This window comes from Muscardinus avellanarius, assembly GCF_963383645.1.
Source record: "Muscardinus avellanarius genome assembly, chromosome: 8".
Classification (NCBI taxonomy): Eukaryota; Metazoa; Chordata; class Mammalia; order Rodentia; family Gliridae; genus Muscardinus; species Muscardinus avellanarius.
In genome coordinates, this window is record NC_137794.1 from 85,764,626 (window position 1) to 85,790,230 (window position 25,605).

Genomic DNA, 25,605 nt, shown 5'->3' on the forward strand with positions numbered 1-25,605 from the left:
TAAAGTAGAATACATGACATATGCCGAGCGTGGTGGCACACGCTTGTAATCCCCGTGCTTGGGAGGTGAAGACAGGAGGATCCGCAGGTTCAAAGCCAGCCATGCTGGCTTTAGAGACCCCGTTTCCAAATAAAAAGTATAAAATAGGTCTGGGAGTATAGTCTGGAGGTAGAAGGGCTTCCAGGAACCCCAGTACCACATACACACACACAAAAATACATGGCATATGCTTCTTTATTTAAAGCTTATTTTAATCTATTGGATTTGGGGGGGTGGTTTGGCACACAGCAATAGCTGATACAAATTAATAAAAATTCTGGAATATTTAACCAGTGAGCACTATACAAAGATGAAAAATAAATTGTTTTCTATACATTATTTTCTATACATTATCATCTATATGCAGAAAACATACTAGTCCACATGCCACCAAGAATGTCTAAAAGAAGCCACACACAAAGAGTACCAATATTTGCTTCAATCTACATAAAGCTCAAAAAAGCAGAAGGTAGTACACAGTTTTGAAAGTCACCACATTGGTAACCTCTGGGGAGAAACAGTACCTGGGAGGAGTTTCAGAGCCAAGTTGGGGAACTAGCAATGTTCTGATTTCGTAAGTACATTCACCTTTTGAAAGTTCAATGAGCTATAGACTAGTATTTGTGTACTTTTAAATGTGTAATTCAATAAAAGAATCTTCAAAAAGAAAATTGGTAAAGAGTTGAACATAAAATTCACAGAAGAAATAGGAAAAAAAAAAAGAACATTAGGCCAGGCATGCTGACACACACTTGTAATCCCAGTACTTGGGGGGCTGAGATAGAAGAAGTGCAAGTTCAAGGCCAGCCTCAGAAATCTAGCGAGACTCTCAGAAACTTATTGAGATCCTGTTTCAAATTTTTATACGAGTATAGGGGACAATCACATACACAGATATTTGCCGGGCATGGTGGTGCACGCTTGTAATCCCCACGCTTGGGAGGTGGAGACAGGAGGATCGCACAGGTTCGAAGTCAGCCATGCTGGCTTAAGAGACCCTGTTTCCAAACAAAAATATATAAAAAATAGGACTTGGAGTGTAGCCTGGAGGTAGAAGGGCTTCCAGGAACCCCAGTACCACTAAAAAAAATATTTAATAAAGAAAAAAGAACTGAGGGTATAGTTCAAAGGTAGAAACCCCTTGGGTTCAATCACCAGCAGCCCACCAGAGAGAGGGGGGGAGGAGAGGAGGGGAGGGGAGGGAAGGGGAGGGGAGAAGAGAAGAGAAGAGAGAGAATATAATTAGTTGTCTGAAAAAAGCCAGAACAATAATAAATATTAGTTTTACTCCATCATTAGTCAATAAATTTTAAAAACCGAAATTTACCAAGTGCTTGAAAGTCAATGGGAAATATTAAAATATTGCTAGTATTTATATATTAAAAAGTAATTTGACAAGTATATTAATATTTGAAATACAGGTGACCTTGACTCAATGAGCATAACATTCTATTCTACAGAAACAAATAGAAGACTCAGAAACAAATTGGCACACTTAGAGCTAATTGATTTTTGACAAAGATGCCAAAAACATACACTGGAAAAGATAGGCTATTCAACAAATGGTGTTGGCAAAACTGGTTAACCATATGCAGAAAAATGGAAATAAACCCCCCTTTCTCACCATGCACAGAGTCAATTCAAGATGGATCAAAGACTTGGAAATTAGATCAGAAACCTTGAGGCTCCTTAAAGAGGGCACAGGTCCAACACTATAACACATAGGCACAGGTAAAAACTTTCTCAACAAAACTGCAAAGGCACAAGAAACTAAACGGCGGATTAATGCGTGATATTGCATTAAACTGAAGAGCTTCCATACAGCAAAGGAAACTATCAAGAACCTCAACCAAGAGCCAACAGAATTGAAGATTTTTGCCAACTACTCCTCTGATAGAGGACTAATATCTATACTATACAGAGAACTCAAGAAACTCAGTACTAAGAAAACAAATAACCCAATAAAGAAACAGGCAAGGGAACTAAATAGACACCTCTCATGAAGGACAAAATTCAACTGGCCAATAAATGCATGAAAAAATGTCAACATCTTTATCAATCAGAAAGATGCAAATCAAAACTACCCTGAGATTTCATCTAACTTCAACTAGAATAGCAATCATTCCAAACACAAACAATAACAAATTTTGCTAGGATGTAGAGACATGGGAACTCTATTACATTGTTGGTGGGACTGCAAATTAGTGCAACCACTTTGGAAAACTGTATAGAGGATCCTCAGAAAAATGGGAACAAACTTACCATATGATCCAGCAGTACCACTTCTGGGTATCCTCCCAAAAGAAAAGAACCAAACTACCAAACTAATGCTTGTGCATCTATGTTTTTAGCTGCACAATTCACAATTGCCAAACTATGGAACCAGCCAAGATGTCTATCAACAGATAGATAGATTACAAAATTATGGGATATGTACACAATGAAATTTTACTCAGCTATAAAGAAAAACACAATTATGTCATTTACAGGGAAATGGATGGACCTGGAAACATTATGCCAAGTGAGATTAGTAAGTAACAAAAAATAAGAAATCAGATGCTCTCCCTAATATACAAAAGCTAGGGAGAAAATGGGTCATAGGAGGAACTCTAGACAAAGAAGGGAATACTATAGATAAGCCAATAAGGCAACCTGAGCTGATGGCGGGGTGTATTCTCTAATGTCCATGACATACATTAACAAATATACCAAAGTCAATCACTAAGCTAAACATGAGTAGGAGGAAGGAGGAAAAAAAGGGGGAAGGAATTGGGTAAGGGCCAATTGGGTGATGTGTGCATGTAGGCCTCTACCATCTTGTACTCCATGAAGAATCCATTATGACTATAATGCACTAATAAAAAGTTAAAAATATAATGTTCTAAATATTTTATTGAGCATAAAGTCATAGAGGTATACAAATAAAATTGTTAGTATTGGTTATCTTGGGAAGTAGAATTTAGGGGAAGGGTCATATCCCTAATTTTTCTTTTATATATTGTTATCCTTTTTATGTGTTTAGCAAGAATATGTTACACTGGAAATGAAACACATACACGCACAAAGTATTCCCTTATTAGAAAATATTCTCTTGAGAATTAGAAGACAGAACAAACTCCTTAATCTTCTAAACATGGAGGGATAAAAATGTAACATTTGTGATTACTTTTCAAGATTTTTAAAGGCCAGTGGAGAAGCACATCATATCCCATATGAATTTCAAATTATTAATTCAAGATGAAGAAGAGTTAATTAATTCAAAATGAAGAATAATTTATATTCCATAAGATAGCTTTTAGCACTTAGAATAAATATAGTTTGAAATAATGTCTCCAAACCAACAATCTGGCGGAGATTTTTAATTACTGTATGTGTGGAAAGTATTACTCAGAGTAGGAACATTTTCTGTTTTTTATTTTTAAAAAAGGGCTTAGCTCTCTAACCTTGTAAATTTATTTTGAGTGTGAATCCTCCCCTTACAATAAAGTATATTTGGCAGTGGGATTCTTAATAGAACTAAGCTTTATTTTAAAATGTAGAAAAAAAAACAAAGATAGTAGAAGTAAGAAATATATATAATATTGAATTCAGTTAAATATGAGCAAATATATCTCAATTTTCTCTCTCTTAAATGTGTTGGAAAAGTCAATAATATCAAAGTGAATTTTTAGCTGCTTTAAATTGTTGGATAATTACACCAAAGCAATTTAGAGCCTTTTCAAAAGCTCTAAAAATTATTTAATTATAGATTATGAAAAGATGACACAATAGAAAGGAATATAAGTCTTGGGTATTTTTTACCTTAAAATTATTTTATATTTCACATAATTAAAGAGAGAAGCAGATAAGTAGCAGCAATTTATGACCTAAATTTAAATTTCACTTTCATTTAAGTTATTGAGAAAGGCAATTTTTTCACCTGACTTCCTTTTCTTTAACCATGAAATATAAGAGTTGGAAAAAACAAACAGATGGTTGAGACTGTTAAAGGGAGGAGTAGGTTACAATAAAATAACAATACTACCCCTGTCATGCTGCACATGCCTTCTGAGTATTTCCAAATAATTGTCACAATAATCTGATACCTAGGTAATCTCTCTATTTTGTCAATGAGGAAACTAAGATACTTAATATCTTGATATCATGATATTAAGTAAAGTACTTAATATCATGTAAATCATAAGTGAGAGAACCAGTATTTGAAATCAGGCCTGTGTGACCTGAAAGACATAGCCCTTCAAAGTTATGCTCATAAAAACAAGTAAACTGCTGAAATTCATAATATCCATGACACCTATGTGTGAACCAATAAGTAAGAGCTCAGGCACTAGAATCGGACAAGGCGGGGTTCCAATTTGATGTTTGCCATTTTCTAGCTCTTTGATTAGGGAAGACATCTAAATTTTCTGAGCCTCAGTTTCCTCATCTGAAAAATGGCATAGGTGGTAAGTAGACATCATGTCTGGTACATAATAAGCAATCAGTAAGTATTTGTTTTCAAAAAGTCAACATTTCTGGGGACACCAAGAGGGTGTGCATGTATGTCATTGTCAACATGATCTACATTATGATGTGAGACATAATGCACAAAAGCACAAAAATATAAAACTTAATGAATGACAACATATATATACATATATATGAGTATATATATAAATATATATATATATAAAACATAAAAAAGGAAATAAAACTCTCAGATTGTCAGATTTTATTCTTCTTTGGAATTGGAATACTGTATGCCAATTTTGTAGCTTTAAAATTTTGTAGTTTTTAAAATTTGTAGTTTTAAAAAATCAACACTTCCAAAGCATTTTCAGAGTAATTGTAAGACAGAAAGCATCTCCATTTTACATATGACATCAAGATCATATAAACACATTAAGAGAAAAGAAAGGCAGCATAAGTATTCTGATAATTGTTATAACAAGAAACCCTTATTTTGCTTCCATCCCAAAGGTCTAATGTTACCTTGAAGTCATAATTTTAGCACCAACTCTGATGGAGATATCTAATTTCATTAATAAAAGCAATTTTAGAAACACCTATGAAACACTTACATAAATAAGAGAAACATAAGTGTATGTTTACAATCTGGCTTTAAGGCAGTATATTTTGAAATGTTGGGCAATAGATAATCTCAAGATATTTTTAGGCTGATGTTTCAATAAAATGAAAAGATAAATGATATCAATCTTTTCTCTACAGAAACTCAGATACATAATATACGACTGAGAAAACTTGATCGACATGGAAAATGACAATGGACATCATTCCAACTCCAATCAAGTACTAGCTCTAAAGAAGTTCTCTTCATTTCCATAAGAGCTGAGAGGCCATCACCCCCTTCTTAGGAACTTCCTGCAGCTTGAAAGGGTTGCATGCCTATGTATGTAATTAAGAGGTAGCCTTGATTTCTATTTTAAAGAGTATGATGCAATTGGTTAGAGTTTTAACACGAAACAAATCTTGTTAAAGCCACACAATGCTATCATTCAAGATAAAGTCAGGGATGGCATTTAGGTGTCAGAGGGCACAGTCTGCAGCCCTTTTCAATATATCACACTAAGGGCTTTGGAATGGTTAAGGAGGTCTCGGATTAAAAAAATAAAAAATAAATGCAGTTACCCTGACAACAAGTAACTGCAGAGACTCTGCATTCTAATTTGATATATTAGACTATGGATTTAAAGTTGAGCCAGCAGCTGCTAGCTGGCTCTAGTACAAGCAGATGTTGGTTGTAGCAATGACTATCCTTTGTCACATGTGGAACGAAACAGAGCTGCTGCCCGGAATGTTAATGGTGAAGCAAGAATCCTAGTTTTTAATCAGTGAGTGCTGTTTTCTACAGATCTAAAAGTCACGTTCTGGGTTTAAACCATCAAAGTGCTTATAAAACCAATCAAAACCACTATACATGTTCTTTTCTTTTCCTCTTTCTTTTTTTTTCTTTTTACTTTCTTTTTGTGTGTGTGTGTGGTACTGCGGAAGGAACCCAGGGGCATTCTACCTCTGAACAATATTCCCAGCCCTTTTCATTTTTTACGTGTATTATTATTATTATTATTATTATTATTATTAGTTCTGGGGATGGAACCCAGGGACATTCTACCTCTGAGCCATACCCCCAGCCCTATTTTTTATTCTTTATTTTGAAACAGGGTCTCACTGAGTTGCAAAGGCTGTCATTAAGTAGCTGTAGCTGTCCATGAACTGCGATCCTCCTGTCTTAGCCTCTCAAATGTTGAGATTACAAGCGTGCGCCACCATGCCTGGCTTTTATTTTTTATTTTGAAACAGAGTCTCACTAAGTTTCTGAGGACCTTGCTAAGTCACTGAGGCTGTCCTAGGACGTGTGATTCTTCTGTCTTGGCCTCCCAAGTACTGAGGTTACAGGCTTGCACCCCCATACCTGGCTTACATGCTTAAATATACTGTTTTCATAAAAGAATATCAACAGGGAAACTGTCAGTAATAGGCAAGATACTTAATCTTTCTGGGCCTTAGTTTCCCCATCTATAAAATGAGGATAGTAAGATTGCCTCTGTCATAGGTTTTTGTTTTGTTTTGTTGTTGTTGTTTTGGTGGTACTGGGAATTGAACCCAGGAGCATTCTATCTCTGACCTACACTCCCCCAGCCCTATTTCATTTTTTTTGTTTTGTTTTGTTTTGTTTTGAAACAGGTTCTGACTAAATTGCTGAGGGCCTTGCTAAACTGCTGAGTCTGGCCTTAAGCCTGCAATCCTAGCCTCCTGAGTACCAGGATTACAGGCATGTGCTGTCATGTCTGGCATGTCATAGGTTTGTTATGAAGATTAATGACGATCTGCAAGATGTCTTGTGCTCTCAATAAATGTTGGATCTCTTTTATCTAGTGCTTCAGTACATACACAGAGAGAATGATGCCCCACGCCATCTCATAACACCCTCACTTCCTCTTAACTCAAGTCTAACCACTTTATGCCTTCCTCATATTATTCTTTCCATACAGCGTGGGGCCGTGCCCCAGTCATAACTGTTCTTTCTCCTTGTTTTTATCATCCCTTCCACGTAGTTTGACGCAAATGTGCACTGGAATGATTTGCAAATCCTCTGTCATTTGGTCCACATCTTTTCTTTCCATCTAGTCTGAGAATCCTTGGAGTGAAAGATTCTTTTCTATTGCCTTTATCTGACAAAAGACATAAAACTGAGCACTGTTGGAAGCAGACACTCAATAAACACTCTTTGATTCTTCTTTTTAAATTAAGAGGGTTACAGCATGTCTTCAGCTGATTAAGATATAGAGCAGAAATACTGAGTGCATATCTGGTTTCTAAGTCACATCATAAATCAAAGTGCTTCTTCTACATTTCCAGGACTTCTCCAGCCATCCGAGAGGCTGAGAGGCTATGGGCAGCATGCACACACCTATTAACAGTTATTTACATGATCTTGACTTCATTAAATATTAAAATTCTTGATGAAGCAACACAGTGAGATGTCAGAGATGAAAAGATTTCTCTTTGTCGATAATGGAATGCATCTTAAAGTCAGCAAGGTGGCCAGGTGCACATTTTCTAAATTGCAGACGTTAGAAACAATGGATTTGCTTTATCGGGACATAAATCTTTTTTTTTTCCTTCATAGAAGAAAGTATCCTTATGCATTTTATAACAAAAGGCAGCTGTTTCAGAAAGTAGCTTGTGTTTTTGCCTCTCCACTTTCACAAAGAAGTATGCAATGCACCAAAGGATGAAATATATGAAAATCATAAACAGTTTAACTCCTCATCAGCAGATAACTAATATAGTATGCTCTGGCAGTAGACATTCAATGTGTGTTTACTTTTTCTAATACTTATCGAATAAAATAGTTTGTGACTATAAAAATATGATACTGATGCTACTTAATATGAAGAGCATTTTATTGGGTGCTAAAATACATAACTTAAAAATTCAGACTCCTGGGAAATTGTAGTATATATAAAACAATGATTCTCAACAGGGGGTTTTCTGAAGGTCACTTAGGGAAGTTTTCAAAACAATAACAATGACCAGCAAAAGCACCAAGGCCTGGGCCCCTCCCTAAAGACCTGATTCAGATGATTCTAATGTGCACCCCAGGATTGGAGCCGATAATGAACTCACACAGCAAGACTCAAACAAAACATTTTTGAAATGTTAGTGTAATTGAAATATTAGTGTAATTGAAATGTTAGTGTGATATTTTTCTTTATAAAAAGATATATTAGGTAATTCTTATGTATAATCTAAATTTTTGTTGAACAAATGCCTTTGTAGTAAATATTTCAAGAGAGCCTTGAGTTTTTGTTTGTTTAGTTTTCTGGTGTGTGTGTGTGTGAGAGAGAGAGAGAGAGAGAGAGAGAGAGAGAGAGAGAGAAAGAGAGAGAGAGAAAGATGAACCCAGGGGCATTTTACTCTCCCATAAGAGCTCTGACATAACTCAGCCCTATTTTATTTTTTATTTTGAAACAGGGTCTCACTACATCGCAGAGTGTCTCACTAAGTTGATGAGGTTGACTGTGAACCTGTGATCCCCTGCCTCAGCCTCTCAAATACTGAGATTACAAGTGTATGCCACCATACCTGGCCAATATCCTAGTATTCAATATCCTAGTATTTATAACTGATCAAAAGTGTAAAAAACTATCTTCTGACTTATGAGTTTTATTTATCTATTTCTCTTATGAGTTTTATAAACTTGAATTTCAAACATCTCATTTATTAAAAGCAAGTTCTTATTGTACTTATAATTTTTTCCATCCACAAAAACTATTAAAATCCATTGTTACACCAATAGGTTAATGGATGACATTCTGCTTTGACAAGTATACAAATTTTATATTGAAAATAAACATCAAAATAAAATTGGTACATTTTGTCCTATGGGAACATCCAAATATCATCTGCATTCTTTTCACAATTTTAAGACAGCCTTTTATTACATATTATTTTATTAAAGTATAAACTTTGTAAATGTACAAATGCATAAGTTTTGTGCATTTATTTTATCAATTTCCAGCCTTTTCAATTTCAATATTTTTTAAAGTCACAGGGTCTTAAGGGTTAACAGTCAATTAAAATGACTTCTCAGTTACACAGATTTACCGTCTTAAAGTTGTAAATAACATGCATTCAACCTCCTGAGTGGCTCTGTGATGGAACTGCATAAACTTGACTCATTTAACCGAAGGCCAAGGTAGGATTAGAACCCGGACTCTCAGTCTAGCTCCTAGACCACCCTGAGATGCCAACGCTTCTAGTTTGCTCCCTAACAGCGTGTCTTTTCTTGTTTTAAGGGACTTAAAGCATTTTCCATAAACTCAAGTGCCAAATGAAAATGTTGGCATTGCTTCTCATGAGTCGCCTTTTACAGGCTGTAACTGTGAAGGAGAATAAAACAGTCCATTACCATTATGCTCATTTCCAAGGAGGATTTTGACTCAGCTTAAACAGAAGGCTGTTGGCTGCTTTCCAATCATCCTTATGCTACAACATGTGTCCAATAAGATTAACAGGCTCATTACCTTCCTTCCACAGAAATTATTGCTAATTCCATTCTCTCTAACATCATCTCTGAGATTTAACATTCTGCCTCCTTTTGGACTCATCCGAACCATCTTTAGCCTAATTATCTTAACTCTAATTTTAATTTAAATGACTTCCGAAATCACAAATGAAACTTTATATGTGTTATCTGTTGTTAATGAGCAGTCTTCAGCCCCTGGGGGTGAAAACACCAGGCCCCTATGAACTCATGCCAGTCTGTAAGTTATCAGGATCTTTGACCTGATGCCTCTGGAAGATTCTAGTGAAATCTTTTGCATCCCTGGAAAAATGCATGGATCCTGTAGGACTCAAAAATAACTTGGCACAATATGATGTTGTGCACTTCAAAATCTGTTAAGAAGCCATTTGTGGTGGCACATGCCTGTTAATCCTAGTACTTAGGAACCTGAGACAGGAGGATTGCAAGTTTGAGGTTAGTGTTGATAACTTACCAAAGACCCCATCCTAAAATAAAAACTAAAAATGGCTAGAAATGCAACTTTGTGGAGCGAGTCCCCGGGTTCAATCTCTAGTACTATAAAAAATTGTTTAGATTTTTAACAATTGTTCATTGTTGTGTTAGCACAACAAAAGACAAAGGGACACAAGAAAAGTTGGTGGTGAGGGTAAGCTTGTTTATTATCTTGGTTTGGTGACAACATCCCTGTGTGTTTCTATGTGTCCAAATTCATCATATTGTACCAATTAAAGATGTATGGTTCTCTGTATTGTACAGAGAAACGTCTGGCAGTTTTTCTAGAAAGATCTGTGTTCAAGTCTTGGTTCTGCTTCAGATAATCCTTACAAAGTTAAGAGTTACTTAAGTCTGCTATGCTTCAGTGTATTCGTCTAGAAAATGGTGGGAACTCAACTATCTTGTGAGAGGCTGTGAAAATCTAATGTGACAATGTATCTAAAGTAGGAAAAATAGGTAAGTATGGTATGTACTTTCCTATCTGTAAGTAAAAGTCATTCATGTTTTAATGTTATTATACCCCTTAATCATATTTACCATAAATATAAATATCTTTCAACATAAATATCTTAGTATTCTTTCAGTACAAGGGCTGATAGTTATCTACCCATTTTATAACTAATAATTACCACCAAATGTGCTAGTGATTTCCAACTTTGTCATCCAAAGTTTTGGGCTACTTGAAAAAGATACTAGATTAGAGGCAAGTTGGGAGGTAAAAGAAAAACTAAAGGAAAATAAACCTTTTTATGCCTGTTGAAAATGGCATTTTTAAGGTCACAGGATGGAAGGCTAATGGGTGACCTAAGAATGTGAAAGGATATTTCCCAGAGGATAGTGCCAGTTGGTTTTTATCCTTACTTAGACATGAACAGGAGGAAATTAGCTTAAATTTCATTTGGTTTAGAGTAATGGAAGAAAGCTATGAAATCTAATTCCCAAGGAATCTTTTCCTCAAAATAAAACAGAGACTTGCTGCCTCCCCTGGTTTCAGAGCAGCCCTGACTCTAAGTCTGAGAAAATGCTAAATGAAGCTTTAGTCATCCATCTCTATAATCTCCTTCAAGGGATGAAAACAAGCAATTACGAGCCTATTATGCCACAGGTGTTTTCACTTGTATTCATTTAATCTTCACTGAAATTTGTTTTTCTTACTTTGCAAGTGAAGATGCAAGCTGGGAGAGCTTAGCTTGCCTGAAGGCACTGGGCTGATGAAAAGCAGAGTTAGAACCCAACGCCCTGAGCTTTACCAACTGATTTTGGTAAAACTGTGCTTCCGCTGTGACACTCTCAATTTTTATCCCTATTTTAAAATGATATCTTCAAGATTTAAGAGGTGTGAAAACCAAAGTAAATTGGTAATAGAGCTATTATTTATTGAGCTCCCTAATATATCCCGAACATACAAGCCCTCTTCAATAGCTCATTTGATAATGATCCCTAACATTTGAGACAAGTGCTCTTATTATCCCTACTTATAGATGGAAACCTAAAACTCTAGAAAGTTCACTTACTGCCCTGGGTCACAACCTGGTAGGTTTTGGAGCCAAGATTTGAACCATGTGGTCTGACCCCATAGACCAAGCCATAGGCACTAGATACTTTGGACATTGTAAAGATGTGTGGTTTCATGGTTTGATTAAATATAAATTCTTTAAACTTCCATTATCTTTATGGGTATGTATGCAATTGTTAAAGAAACTGAATAGTCCTTAAATAACATCAGTAACAAGCTCTGTTAAGTGCAAGGGTATTTAAAGATTAAAAAGTAAGTCATTTCTAGTCCAGAAATAAAGTCTCTGAGCCTGTTTTTAAAAGATCAAGAATTTCTGTTAACACACCAGTCAACAAATGCCTCTAGACATTTTGGATTCTCTTAGGGTTCTAGGACATTTCTTCATGTTCTAGAAAGCACTGTGATGCATCAGAAAAATTGCTGAGAGCTTAGGCCTAAGAGGCTAGAGAAAGCCTTTAAACTTCTAGGAAGAAATTTTCTCCTGACCTGCCCAGGGACAAAGAAACAAGCACCTGTGTTTATCAGACATTCGAGGCCCAGCACAGACTTCATTTTTTTTTTTTTTTTTACCATTAAGTCATATATATTTAGAAGGAGTCAACTGAGATCACCTAACCCAATCCCTTTAACTTTAAGGCAAGGAATTTGAGGACCAAAGGAGGTTAAGTACTTTCTCTAGGGTGAGAAGGCTACCAAGTGAGAGTTAGCAGTAAGCCACTTCCAGAAACACACATGCTTTCAAAGTAAAATCAAGTGCCTTGTGCTCTCAAGTGACTGTTAAGAACACCCAGGTAGCTAGACAATCTCTGACATTTCTGTGAAGTCAGTGTAACCCAAGAGGATCTAATGAACCTTTCAATGAACTTTTCAAAACTAAGCAAACTAAGTCAGAAATCTTTAAAATATACTCCTCTGAATGAAATTACCACTTGGGTTGGTGTTCTTAACAACCTTTTTCTCCCCAAAGTTATAGTTTTGTACACAGTAAATGCCCAAGTATTTTCATTTCTTCTTCCATAGATAAAAGACATGTAAAACATGGAAAGACTTAGATATAAAAGATAAAGATTTTGAAATATGTAAACTTTGTAATACGAATTCCCCAAATTTGATTATTTTGGTTTTATGTAATTAGCTTCTTCTAGAATCTATCCCAAGAACCATTCCTGTTTCAGTTGTTGAAAAAGTCCATATAGATGGTATAATGGTAATCCACTGTATTAAGAATTTAATAACCAAATGTAGAGTTGCAAAGTATTTTAAAGGAGTAAAAGCTATTTTCACAAGAGGCATATTGTGAAAGGTAATTTGTTTCAACTTGCTAAACAGATCTATCTAAAGATTCAAGGATTTGCCTTTAGGAAATATGTTTAAATTATACTGAAGGATAAAAGGGAAACATCAATGAGGGAAAAAATCTACAAGGTTTGAATGAATTTGGATGGAGGAAAACACTAAGAACCATTCAGTCAACAATCAATAGCAAATATCTACTAGTCTCCCACATGATAAAATGAAACAGAAAATTAGCACAGAGAGAACGAGAGAGAGAGAGAGAGAGAGAGAGAGAGAGAGAGAGAGAGAGAGAGAATAGTCTATGGAAACATCCTGAGAAAAGATCAAAACACTAATTCAATCATGGGAAAAATTCACACCAATTATACTGAAATATCATTTTGGGTATATTGGCAGAAAAAAAACTAATACTGATAATTGTAAAATTATGTGGTTTTATACTGAAAATATTCAAATTCCCCACAATTTACTAAAATTAACCTAGATGACTTACATGTTTTCAGAAACAGTAACCCTTTGCCATACTTGACATTTCTGAAATGTGAGAAATATATAAATAATAAAATTCTCCATTTGACAATGTCTTTTATTTTAAAAAGGATCAAACACAATTGGGAAACGAGGGCAGCAGTGTCCATTTCACATAATATATAAACCCAAATGTTCATGTTATGTACCTAGTACAGGAAAATAGTTTTTTACAATCATTTGATGACTACATGGCACTAGATTCAAGGACATCCCATGGCTCTTTAATGATGATTATTCTTATATTTTCTTGTCCTAGGAAATACAAAACCAACCTAGGTGTCCATCAGCAGATGAATGGGTAAAGAAAATGTGGTATATACACACACAATGGAGTTTTACTCAGCCATAAAGAAGAATGAAAGTATGCCATCTGTAGGAAAATGAACGGAACTGGAGAGCATCATACTAAGTAATAATGGCCAGACTCAGAAAGTCAAGGGCCACCTGTTATCTCTCATATGTGGGTGATAGAAAATAGACAGCAGGAAAAGGAGGATAAAAGCAAGTAGAATAGTGGAAGGAGATTGAGGGAGAGAGGAGGGAAGAGGAAAACTGAGGCTGGAAGAAGGAACCAGACCAAATAACGTTATGTTTCCATAGGAAGGTTTCACTGTCAACCAGACTAGCATGTACATGGAGGGAGGAGGAGCGGAGAGGGTGGGATGTAGGGAACTGCACCAGGAGATGTCGTGTGCATATATTAACACATTCCTTTGAATCTCACTATGAAATATAACTATGATGTACCAATAAAAATTTTAAAAATTAAATTAATAAAGAAATAAATTGCCCAATAATAGCAGTTGGGTTGAAAAAGAGTTTTCTACGTGTCAGGTGCTGTGCTAAGTGAGAAAATAATCTTCAACTAAATTTTTAGTCTAAACAATTCCATGAGGGAGGTACTATTTTTCTTTAAGTGAAGACTGAAGTAGGGGTGGCTAAGAACCTTCCCAGGGTGACATGCTAATAGATGGCATAAAGGAATTCAAACATGGGTTATCCTTCTACCTACAGAACCCACCTGCTCTACCAGGAGGCTCAGTGCCTCCCTTTAGGAAGCTGATCCTAAAGGAGAAGGACTCAAGGATGGTAATTTTGCTGGTTGGTTTTTCTCCTCTTTTACCGAGTAGGACAATAACAAGTAATTACTAAAATGAAAAGGGCACATCATGTTTAAAGAGATAAATTAGGGGTATGGTTCATCTTTGAAGATAATTGTCTAATAATAAAAGCCCCTAAAAGAAATAGTGTTAAGACATAAAATAATCTCAACTTCTAGAGAGTATGTCCAAGTATTATTATTAATCTTGTTAATTATGTTACTGGTGGGCCAAAGAGAGTGAAAAGTCTCACCTTCTGAGAATTCCAAATTGAAGGCAAGGTAAAAAAAAAATGTCTGATGAAAGTACAGAGGGTCATGCTGAAATATGGAGATGGACTGGGTTGTGGGTCTAAACAGAGAGATGATCTCATATGAGAAGGGTGGTTGTTATATAAATCACCAAAACTTTTCTTTTCAACAATTTCCATATCAACCGGCAAGTGTGACATACTAACCATGCACATTTTTTTGTGTGTGTTACTGGGAATGGAACCCAGGGGCATTCTACCTCTGAGCTACACCCTAGCCCTCTTTTTTATTATTTATTTCTTTATTTTATTTTATTTTATTTTATTTTGGTACTGGGGATGGACACCAGGGGCATACTATCTACAAGCTAGACCCCCAGTCCTATTTTTTTTTTTTTAGTCTTTTTATTTTTTGAAACAGGATCTCACTGAGTTGTGAAGGGCCTCACTAAGTAGCTGAGGCTGTCCACAAACCACGATCCTCCTGTCTCAGCCTTTCAAATGCTGGGGTTACAAGTGTGTACCACCATGCCTAACTCCATCCACACATTTTTTTTTCTTTTTGGTGGTCCTGGGGTTCCTGGTAGCCCTTCTACCTCCGGGCTATGCTCCCAGGCCGATTTTTATACTTTTTTAAAATTTGGAAACAGGGTCTCTTAAGCCAGAGTGGCTGGCTTCAAACCTGTGCCATCTTCCTGGCTCAGCCTCCCAAGTGCGTGGACTACAAGCGTGTGCCACCACGCCCAGCCCATCCACACATTTTAAAGCACAACTTTAAACATTTTTTCTAGTAATCAAAATTCAAATCAATCAATTTGAATTATAAGTGATTTTGAACCACCAATAATTTATATTATCCCATCTTTCCTACAGATAAACTGTCTATAATTTTAGTAATTTAGAAATTCTTTACCTTATTATTTTATGTTAGTAGTAAATTTTACATGACTAAATAAAATTGTAATCAAGGTTCTTAGATTTTATTACTCCCATGAAATGCACTCATGATTGAACTACGGATATATTTTATCTTTTTAGTGTACAGTTATTACAGCAAAAAAATACAGCTGAGAATACAAACTATTTAGTTGTTTGAATTAGTGTATAGACAGTGGAGCTGATTTCTCACAATACTGCCAAAATCAGTATTATTAGAACTCACTGCAAATGACACACCACATAAAAATGTATAAAAGCAATGTCGTGTAAAGGGACTTTGAGGCTTTTTGCTATAGTGCTCTACAGAGCATACAATAAGGAATCAGGAGAAGCAATTCACTGAATGGCTTTTGGAAACATAGGAGTCTTTGATTCTATAAAAAGAATATGTACTTTTTGTAAGTGATTAGAAATGACCTTTGCTAGAAAACAGGGAATGGGAATTAGACAATTCCTTAAGGAAAGTTCTAGAACTATGACTTCCACTTCAAAGATTTATTAAAATTTCACTGTAATCCAGCATAAGGTACAAATAAAAAATGGTTTTGAAAAATTGCCTCAAAATGATTTATATAACATCAATACTTTTATTATCCAGTAGAACTTTTTTTTTTGGTATGATTTCTTGGTTGAATGCATTTTTGGAGAAAATGTTTTATAATACTCAATAAACCTTAAAATACTTAAGAGTTTAATAAGATCAGGAACCTAGCCAGCTGTGATGGCACATGCCAGTACTTGGGAGGCCCAGGCAGGAGGATTGCAGGTTTGAGACCAGCCTCAACAACTTAGTGAGACCTTGTTTCAAAATAAAATAAAATAAAAGACTGGGGAGTGTAGCTGAGAGGTAGAATGCCCCTGAATTCAATCCCCAATATCACCCCCAAAAGAAGGAGGAGGAAGAGGAGGAGGAGGAGGAAGAGGAGGAGGAGGACGAGGAAGAATGAAAAAAGAAATCCATGAATCTTTCCTGCAAGTAGTATTTGTAGGTAAACAAAATCATAAATTCTAACTACCAAACTTCTGAACCTGCAATAACAAAAGTTGGGATGAACACTCCTTTTCAACCTGCTGTCCCTCCCCCAGACATCCTCTTGCTAAACATGAAGATCATTGAACATTGCAAAACAAACAAAAAATGCCATCACCTCTCAGCTACTGAGACCTCTTATGATACAAATGCTTAGGGAAGGCAGAAATAGGGTTCCAAAGCTTCATTCTAAGCCCACTCAGGTGAACCTAGAATTATATGTGTTATTTTGATATGCTTGTGACAGAAAAGCTAGCCAAAAATTCGTAAAGGAGTTGCCACACAAATATCCAACAGAGGGGGTAGAAACATATACTGATGTTCATTAAATATAAACAAGTTATTTTTATCTCATTCAACTCAATTATTAGCACAAATAATGACAAGAATGAACTGTATTAACGTAAATAGTTAAGGACTTTACACCCTATGAATTAATGTTTCTCTAAAAAAAAATAAAGGAACTGTTTTGTGAAACACTGGTTTTCATTTCTGAACCTAGAGTTTCACGTTTGTCTGTTAAGCCAAGTGCCAAATTTACATACTGCATGTTATTAGTAGGAAGGCTCTTCAGTGGTACGAAGGAAGGACTTAGGCACTTTATGTAGTTATATTTATAGGCACATAAAATTAGAATTTGCATTCCCTTTTCACATGCATGAAGTACAAAATAACTTCCTGCACAGAGGTAAATGGCTCACTGCAGTCACTTCTTCAGTAAGTCTCTATCCTACACATATTTAGGACTACGAACTCAAACATTCCCTCAACTCGGCTGTATTGCCCCGCCACGCGGCTGTGGATCATCCTGTGAGCCAAAGTCAGACCCCAACGTCGGACAGACACATAGGAAATCAACAAATCTAAGTCATTTTAGACAACGCACTCAGTGTTTCTATCTCTGCTTCAATTCTTTCAGATTGGAAGGAAAAGTGTTTTGACTGCTCACCTTGCCCAGAGGAGGAAAATGAGGCCCAGAGTGTTACCCAGCGTGACTTTGCTGAGAGCACGTAATAAAAAGATGAACGACCGTTCAACCCACGTGCCCCCCTCTAAATCCCAGAGCCTAGGCTCAGCCTCCCTCCTCATACCCACATGCCTCTTACCTAGTCTGGGCACTGACAAAAAGGCGGCAACCTCTGGCCTTTTGCATCTTTACAATATTCTGTTTGCACCACTTAAGTCTGTTTTATTCTTTCTTGTGTCTTGGCCATGTCTCCCACAACCTCTACATAAGTTCTTTGAGAGAATAGGTTAATAAGCTTCGGCCTCTATGAAACTGCCAATAAATTACTAGTATAGTGTCAAGGACCTGTACGTGTTTAAAAATACTTGTTCATTCACTAACTAAATGTGAAGGGTATGGGGGCCCATACCAGAGGGGATGTATGGTACTGGAAAACTAAGCTCATGTATTACCCAGTTCTGATTTTTAAAATTCTGTAAAGCTCACTAATTGTTTTTCCCATTAATAAACAACAACAACAACACTGTTGATACTGGTCATGTCCAGTATTTTCAATGAGGCAGAGAGACTCTCAAACAACACTGGTGGGAACAAAACCTTCGTGGATATGATTTATCAACATGTAAACATAGTATTTTAAGTTGCTATCCCAGTAGTTCTAAATGTAGAAGTATTTCCTAAAGAAATAAGGAGAGTGCTCCAAATACAACCCAAAACTTTTACTTTTTTATTTGACAGTACTAGGGATGGGACCCAGGACCATTCTACCTCTGAGCTGCACCTCCAGCCCTAATTTTTTATTCTTTACTTTGAAACCAGATGTCACTGAGTTGTAAAGGGCCTCACTAAGTAGCTGAGGCTATCCACAAACCATGATCCTCCAGTCTCAGCCTCCTGAATGCTGGGATTACAAGTGTGTGCCACCACACCCGGCAAATGTTTACTTTTGACATATAAAACCAAGAGAGAACCCAAATGCTAGTTACAATCGAAGCTTTCAGACTTAAAAACCGTGTGCAGTTCAGCAAAGCCAGTTCTTTCTGCTCTAAATGACTTTCATATAATTGAAAATTATTTCTATATGTTTTACTGTTTTCATCTTTAAGGATGGCAATTTCTTTGTCCCTTTGTACCCAACAAGTTTAGCCGAGAGTGAGTGGCATACCTTTATCACGTGATGCTTTTCCTGGAATGCAGGAATCTTAAACATTTGGCACCAGTAAGTTGTACCTTTGTTTGGGATGGGGACCTGTCTTAATAAAAAAGGGAGGAAGACACAAAGTCACGTTCTGTTGTCATCCTATATTAAATACAATAACATAAGCAAAAGCTTTCAGTATGACCAACCATCCCCACAATCATAAAAGCTAAGGAAACTTACGTCCTGATTTACCAGGTCAAAGTATGATAAGGCTGTGGACAACACAGTGGTTTTCTCAGGGTTCAATAACCGCAGACTCTTGGTGCCCCGGTTGGAGTCATGGTAGATAGGTCCAGCTTCTCCTACATCTTCATGGTGGTAGGCCCAGATCACCCTCACCGTACTGTCCTGGGGATGGTGCAAGGGCATGTTATGTTTCATACGAGCACATTCCTTACCGCAAGCTGAGTTTAAAGAACTCTATTTAAAGCAGACTATGAAAGTAAAGAAAGTGACATGTGGAGTTCTCAATGTGTTCTCTAACATTAATTTCATAAATCTGTTTAAGCAATTAAGTATCTACATAGATGAGTTACTCTTTGGGAAGAAACATCATTCTCAGCACACATGACATGTCTTTCAAAAAAATGGACAATTGGCTTAGAAATTATACTTTTATGAATAAGACACCAGCCCAGAACTCTAAACAAGCAGTTAGCAAGGAGATAGTCTTGTTAAGCAGCAGGGACTTTGGAAAATGAAAACCTGCTTCAGTACAATGGGACATTTCAGGAGAAAAAAAAATAGAATGAAAACTAAAATTATGAAAGTTAAAATTATGTTAAGACTTTTTCTTTCACAATAGATTTTTTTCCCAGACACATGCACAAATTTGTAGGAAGTGCAAATACAGAAGGAATTTCTGATTCTGGGTTTGTTTGTTATAATAGAATCAATCTACAGTCACTCTTTGAATCCTGGGAATTTTCAAAGGCTAGGGTACCCCCACTAGGGAAAGTACTGGCAGGTGAAATTGGTTTCCACAGAACCACCAAGAGAGATTGCCCAGAGGGATGTAGGTGGGAAAGGTTTGCTGGGGTGTAGAGAAATGGTTCAATCCTCCCACAGATAAAAGGTGTTTTTGCCAGATCTTTGTAATAAGAACTTTGAAAATAAACAATAAAGCAAAAGCCATTTACTTTAAATTTTCTCTTTGCTATATTCTCTCTTAACAAGTCAAATGACTGTAATTATTATTCCAATTAAAGCATAATTGCACTGTATCGTACATGAAAAGAGATCCACGACTTTGTGTGTGTTTTTCTTCTTCTTTTATTCCTTAGCTTAATGATAATCAGAATTACTTTGGATTTTTTTATACTCCAATTTTTAAAGCTTTAATGTAATAGGTAAAAGGATAATTTTACTGGTCTATACAAAATGTATTTGATGCAAGCAATTCATGGAATTTCCAAAATGCCACACGAATTATATGTCCTCCAAATATTTAATATATGCATATGAAGATACTAAATTCTGTATAAAATCTAAAAATAAAAAATCTCTCATATGATATGCCAGTAGGCAATTATAATTAGATGACTATTCACTTTGGTTTTAGAAACTTTCAAAGATACATTAGTTACAAATCAGATGAATTATATCCTGATACTCAGAATCATAATTTTCTCTTGTGTAATACATCCCTTCAAATCCTTATCTGTGGCCTATTTTCAAATTTTATAGAAAGGCTAAAATGCATTCATGAGTAAGATCATATGAACTTTAAAGAGCTCTTCAAAATGTAAAATTCACACAAAAACTATCTTTAGAGAAATTGATAGTTTTAGATTATTTTTTTTTCATTTTTGGCTTCAAAAGAGATTTCAGCACTATTCTACAAGACTATTTGACTTTTTTGTCAAAGATTATTTTTTTGGCATTTACTCCTTTTACGCTGTAAAGTGTTTCAGGAGCACAAATGTACCATCTATGTACGCACGCTTCGCTCAGCCACCCCTTACCGTTAGGCTCTTGTCGTTCATGTCACACGTGTGCAGCTCTCGGGTGAACTCAATGACCGTGTGTGTACTGTTTTCCATGGCATACTCTAGGTGGTAATCTTGCTGCATATCTTTTTTCAACTCTTTATTTGCATTTGTGAAATAGTCCTGTGGGAAATATGAAAACAGATATTTTAAACACAGAAGGAAAATTATTTAAGAGAATATATAGGGCCTTAAAATCCCAATGCTGGGTTTGCTTTCTACAAAATCCTTTATTTACACCCATTTTATAAGTCCTGTGAATTTCCCAGGGCCTGAGATATTCCAACTAGAAAATCAATTATCTGGGAAACTGGCTTACATTTCAACTTCTAGCCTTTCAGGAAAAGGTAGCACAGGTTTATAATATCACAGAGCAATATATATATATACACACACACATATATACATATATATGGATGAAAATTTGAGATCATTGAGTACTTTTCTTTCATTGTACAAATAGAAAGAGGGCTTCATCACTGGGAAAGGTCTTACCCCTAAATGAAATAACAAGTTAGCAGCAAAGCCAGATCAGGCCCCAAGCACAGCACTCCTTCTACTCTTACAACTCCATGGAGAAGCATCCCCATTCATAAAAGCAAAGACACACAGGAGGGGTTACAGGTGGTTTTGGTATGAACTTTAATGGCACACTTATTACAATGAAATGCAATGAAAATTATGCAAAGAAATGGAAGAAGTTGTATTACAAGATATCAGAAAATCTAGGGAAATGTTCTTATGGTCCGCATACTTCTGGTGCTAAACTTGCTCAGCGGTGCACATACCACTTCTGGTAGGCAGTCAAGTGCAATGGAGGCAGCATGGTCTTTGCAATTAATACCTAGGAGCGGATTCCAGGCTGTCTCCCTAAACAGCCCTGCAGAATTCTCCAAGTCAAACTAAACCTCTGAGAGCTTTAGTTTTAACATTAGTAAAATGGGGATAATGTGCATCTATTTATAGATTTTTGGAAGAAAAATAAATGAAATAGTGTGATTGTGTTGGAGTACCTACCATTGTTAGTACATATCCAATGCTAACTTACTTCTTTATTTGGCAATATATTTTTTTCTCAAATATGTTTCCCTTTCCCTTTTATTATTACTTATTATATTGAACATTATCAACGTCATACTGTTAATTTTTCTCCTTATAAAAGACACAATATTTGCCTCAAGCACACTTTTTAGTACCTAGTGATATTTTATTTTTAAAAAATATGTTTAAGAATATCATAATGAGCCGGGCGTGGTGGCGCACGCTTGTAATCCCCGCGCTTGGGAGGCGGAGACAGGAGGATCGCGCAGGTTCGAAGCCAGCTGTGCTGGCGTAAGAGACCCTGTTTCAAAAATATAAAATAGGTCTGGGAGTGTAGCCCGGAGGAAGGAGGGCTTCCAGGAACCCCAGTACCACCAAAAAAAAAAAAAAAAAGAATATCATAATGAAACATAACTATACCTCCTTTTCTTTTCTGTTTTTGGAACTGGAGATTGAACCCAGAGGTATTCTATCGCAAAGAATTCCTTTTTACTTGTTTATTTTGAAACAGGGTTTTGCTAGGTTTTCAATGCATAAATGAAATAACAATGCCCATGAAAAAAGGGAGATTCCAATCCATTAACTGTGCCTTTCCACTGAACTCAGATGTCATTACATTATTCATGCAATCAGTTTTTGCAAACAAAAAGAACCCCATACAAATTGCAATCAGTTTAGCCCGGCGTGGTGGCGCACGCTTGTAATCCCCGCGCTTGGGAGGCAGAGACAGGAGGATCGCGCAGGTTCGAAGCCAGCCGCGCGCGCTGGCTTAGGAGACCCTGTTTCTAAGTAAAAATATAAAAATAGGTCTGGGAGTGTAGCCCAGAGGTAGAAGGGCTTCCAGGAACCCCAGTACCACCAAAAAAAAAAAAAAAAAACAAATTGCAATCAGTTTAAAGAGTAGAATAATTACCCTAGTCTTGCAAATAAGTTTCCAAAACCATTAGTTCCACAAAATATCCAGCTTTCTTGCCAATTTTCCATTCATTCTATTCCCACTAACTCAACAATATCAATTCTGTCCCACTCTTCCACCTATTTCTGGCTTTTCAGATAACTTAGCCATGAGAAATGGGAGATGCTTCACTCAACTAATGATAAAGACCTCTTGAGCTTATCTACCCTGGGCAAACCAGTGAGCACTTGGTATTTAGAAGACAGATGCCAATTTTCTCAAAGTTTGGGACTCTTAGGAAAAAAGTGATTATCTAAAAGAAGCTGATATCTCCAACCTTGGTGCAAAAAAACATATGGTTAGATCTTGTTAAAACTAAAATTGAAATGTCAACTAACCTAACCACTGCTGTAATCCCATCATAATTTTCTCAAGTTGTCCAATATTTAGAACCTATTCTGGAGATATATGTTCAGTTTTGATCATAGCATCTTAGATATGCAAATAGTAAAATTATTTATATGTTTACTTTAGCAAGATAATATTTGGGAATCTAAAGGTTAATCTTTCATTGTTTTCCCAAGAGAGCTCTCAAACAATATTCTAACCTTGTTCCATTCAAGATGCCAACATTTCTCCACCCCTCGGCTTATGATCTCACATTTCATTTTATTGCGAGAACTTCAGGTATGAACAAATATAAACTGTTACAGGTGGAAAGCTGACTGTAGGCTTCCTGTAGGTGGAGAGTGTGAACTTTTATGTCTAGATTCCAGGGTGTGTCCCTAACTGTGGGGAAACTTGGGTGGAGATGTGAGGGGGAGAGAATTCATTTTTTCATCGTTAACTATGATGCTATCTGCAGGCTTATTATAGGTGCCACTTATAGAGTTGAGGAAGAACCCTTCTATTACTATATTATTGAAATTTTTGTCATTGAGAAAGTTTTCAAATGTTTTTCTGCATTTATTGAAGTTTTGTATACTTTCTCTTTTTTAGACTTTTGTTATGATGAATTATATGATGTAATTTATAAGATTGTTAAAACAATTCTGAATAGTCATGATACAATAATATTTTTTATATTACTGGGTTCTATTTGCTTAAAAATCCCTATTTTTAAGAAAAATCTATAGCTAAAGAGTTGTACTCTTTACTCGTTTATTTTCTAGAAAAGTTGTTGAGAGATTAGTATTACCTCTTCCTGAAATACTTGGTAAAATCCAAGTGATAGTATCTTGGCCTGGAATTTTCTTCATAAGAAGTTTTTTGTTTGTTTTTAACTTATGAATAGGTTAGGGCTATTCAGAATATCCGTGTTTTCTTGAATAAAGTTTACTGGTTTGTGCCTTTTAAGGACTTTATTTCTGATATGAATTATCCAATTATTTGGCACCAAGATATGCATAATATTATTAAACTTTTAATGTCTGTACAAGTGATTGGCCTGTTTTTCCTTCATTTCATTTATGTCCATTTCCTTTTCATCCCATATGTTCTGTTTTATTTTTCTTTTTTCCTGCTTTCCTTCAGATTGTATTTGTATTATGATTCCATGAAAGATATTTTCAAGGACAGAAAGAAGACAGGATGGGAGCTCTCATATATCACAGCTGAATGAAACAAAGGGAAACATATTTGAGAAAAAAATTATATTGCCAAATAAAGAAGTAAGGTAGCATTGAATATGTACTAACAATGGTAGGTACTCCAAGACAAGCACACTATTTCACATTTACGAGATCATGAGCTAAGGGTAGGGAAATGTTGAACCTATAGACTTGTTTCCAGATTTCCCTTAATTATACGGGCACTACCATCCAAATTCTTAACTTCTTCCCTATTACTTCTATCTCCACAGATGATCCCTTTCTATCACTCCTTTTGAAAAAAAATCCACCTTGTACTTCTATTTCTTCATTCTCTCTTTTATATGCTCTGTCGAGATATTCTTTGAAAGATTAATCTCAGTGTGTTATTGAATTTTATTCAATAGTGCATAGGCCAACATCCTAAAATCTAGATGATAGGTTCCCTAAAATTTAGCCTATCTTGGCTTTTCATGTTACCTATTTTTTAAAATTTTGCCAAGTAACCTCTATTTTGTATGTATTATTTCCTTCAAAACTCAGCCTTTTCCCTCTTGATGTTCTCATTCTTCCATTGCCCTTCCTCTCTTATTACAACTAAGATCTTCTTTCCACTAATCCCACCTATTAAATTTCTTCCTTCCCTCAAGATGCACGATCCCTATAAAACTTTCATTCATCATTCCAATGGGAAGAGATCATTCCCATGCAGCATGTGCTATATTTTAGACATTGAATTATCTTCCAAACCATTTGACAATAGCCTAGAAATAGGTAGCTAATCTCACTAATCCAGTTATAAAATTGCACCTTTAGAATAATTGTTTACATTGTGAATCAATAGATTGTTGTTGTTTTTTCCTGTTCTCAGTTGTATTCCCATATGGTTAAGTTCTGTCTTTGTGGTAGAGGAATAGTTGAATTTGGCGGGACACAAGTTTTCCTCAATGTTATCTTTTTTCTTCCTTCTATACCACAAAAACACATGGACAGTGATCAAACACAGCCTTAATGGTGTCACTGTGACAGCAAAAATGGCATATTGGCAAATCCTAAAAGAACAATTAAGCCAGGTGTGGCAGTGCACACCTGTAATTCTAGTATTTGGGAGGCTGAGACAGGATTGCGGGTTTGAGGACAGCCTCAGGAACATCACAAGACCCAGCAACCTAGAAAGACTCTTTCAAAAAAAAAAA

At 35.9% G+C, this 25,605-nt stretch overlaps 1 protein-coding gene across 1 annotated transcript in view; it reads right to left on the minus strand.

Annotated features, from left to right (window-relative positions):
- MOXD1 (monooxygenase DBH like 1) overlaps positions 1-25,605 on the minus strand; it is a gene marked incomplete at both ends in the record, with an annotated part of 294,534 nt that overhangs the window by 253,850 nt on the left and 15,079 nt on the right. Inside the window, 3 exons of the mRNA XM_080700123.1 lie at positions 18,861-18,944; positions 19,077-19,244; positions 20,861-21,007. Of these exons, the coding sequence (XP_080556249.1) occupies positions 18,861-18,944; positions 19,077-19,244; positions 20,861-21,007 (399 nt within the window). The remainder of the gene's footprint in view (positions 1-18,860; positions 18,945-19,076; positions 19,245-20,860; positions 21,008-25,605) is intronic.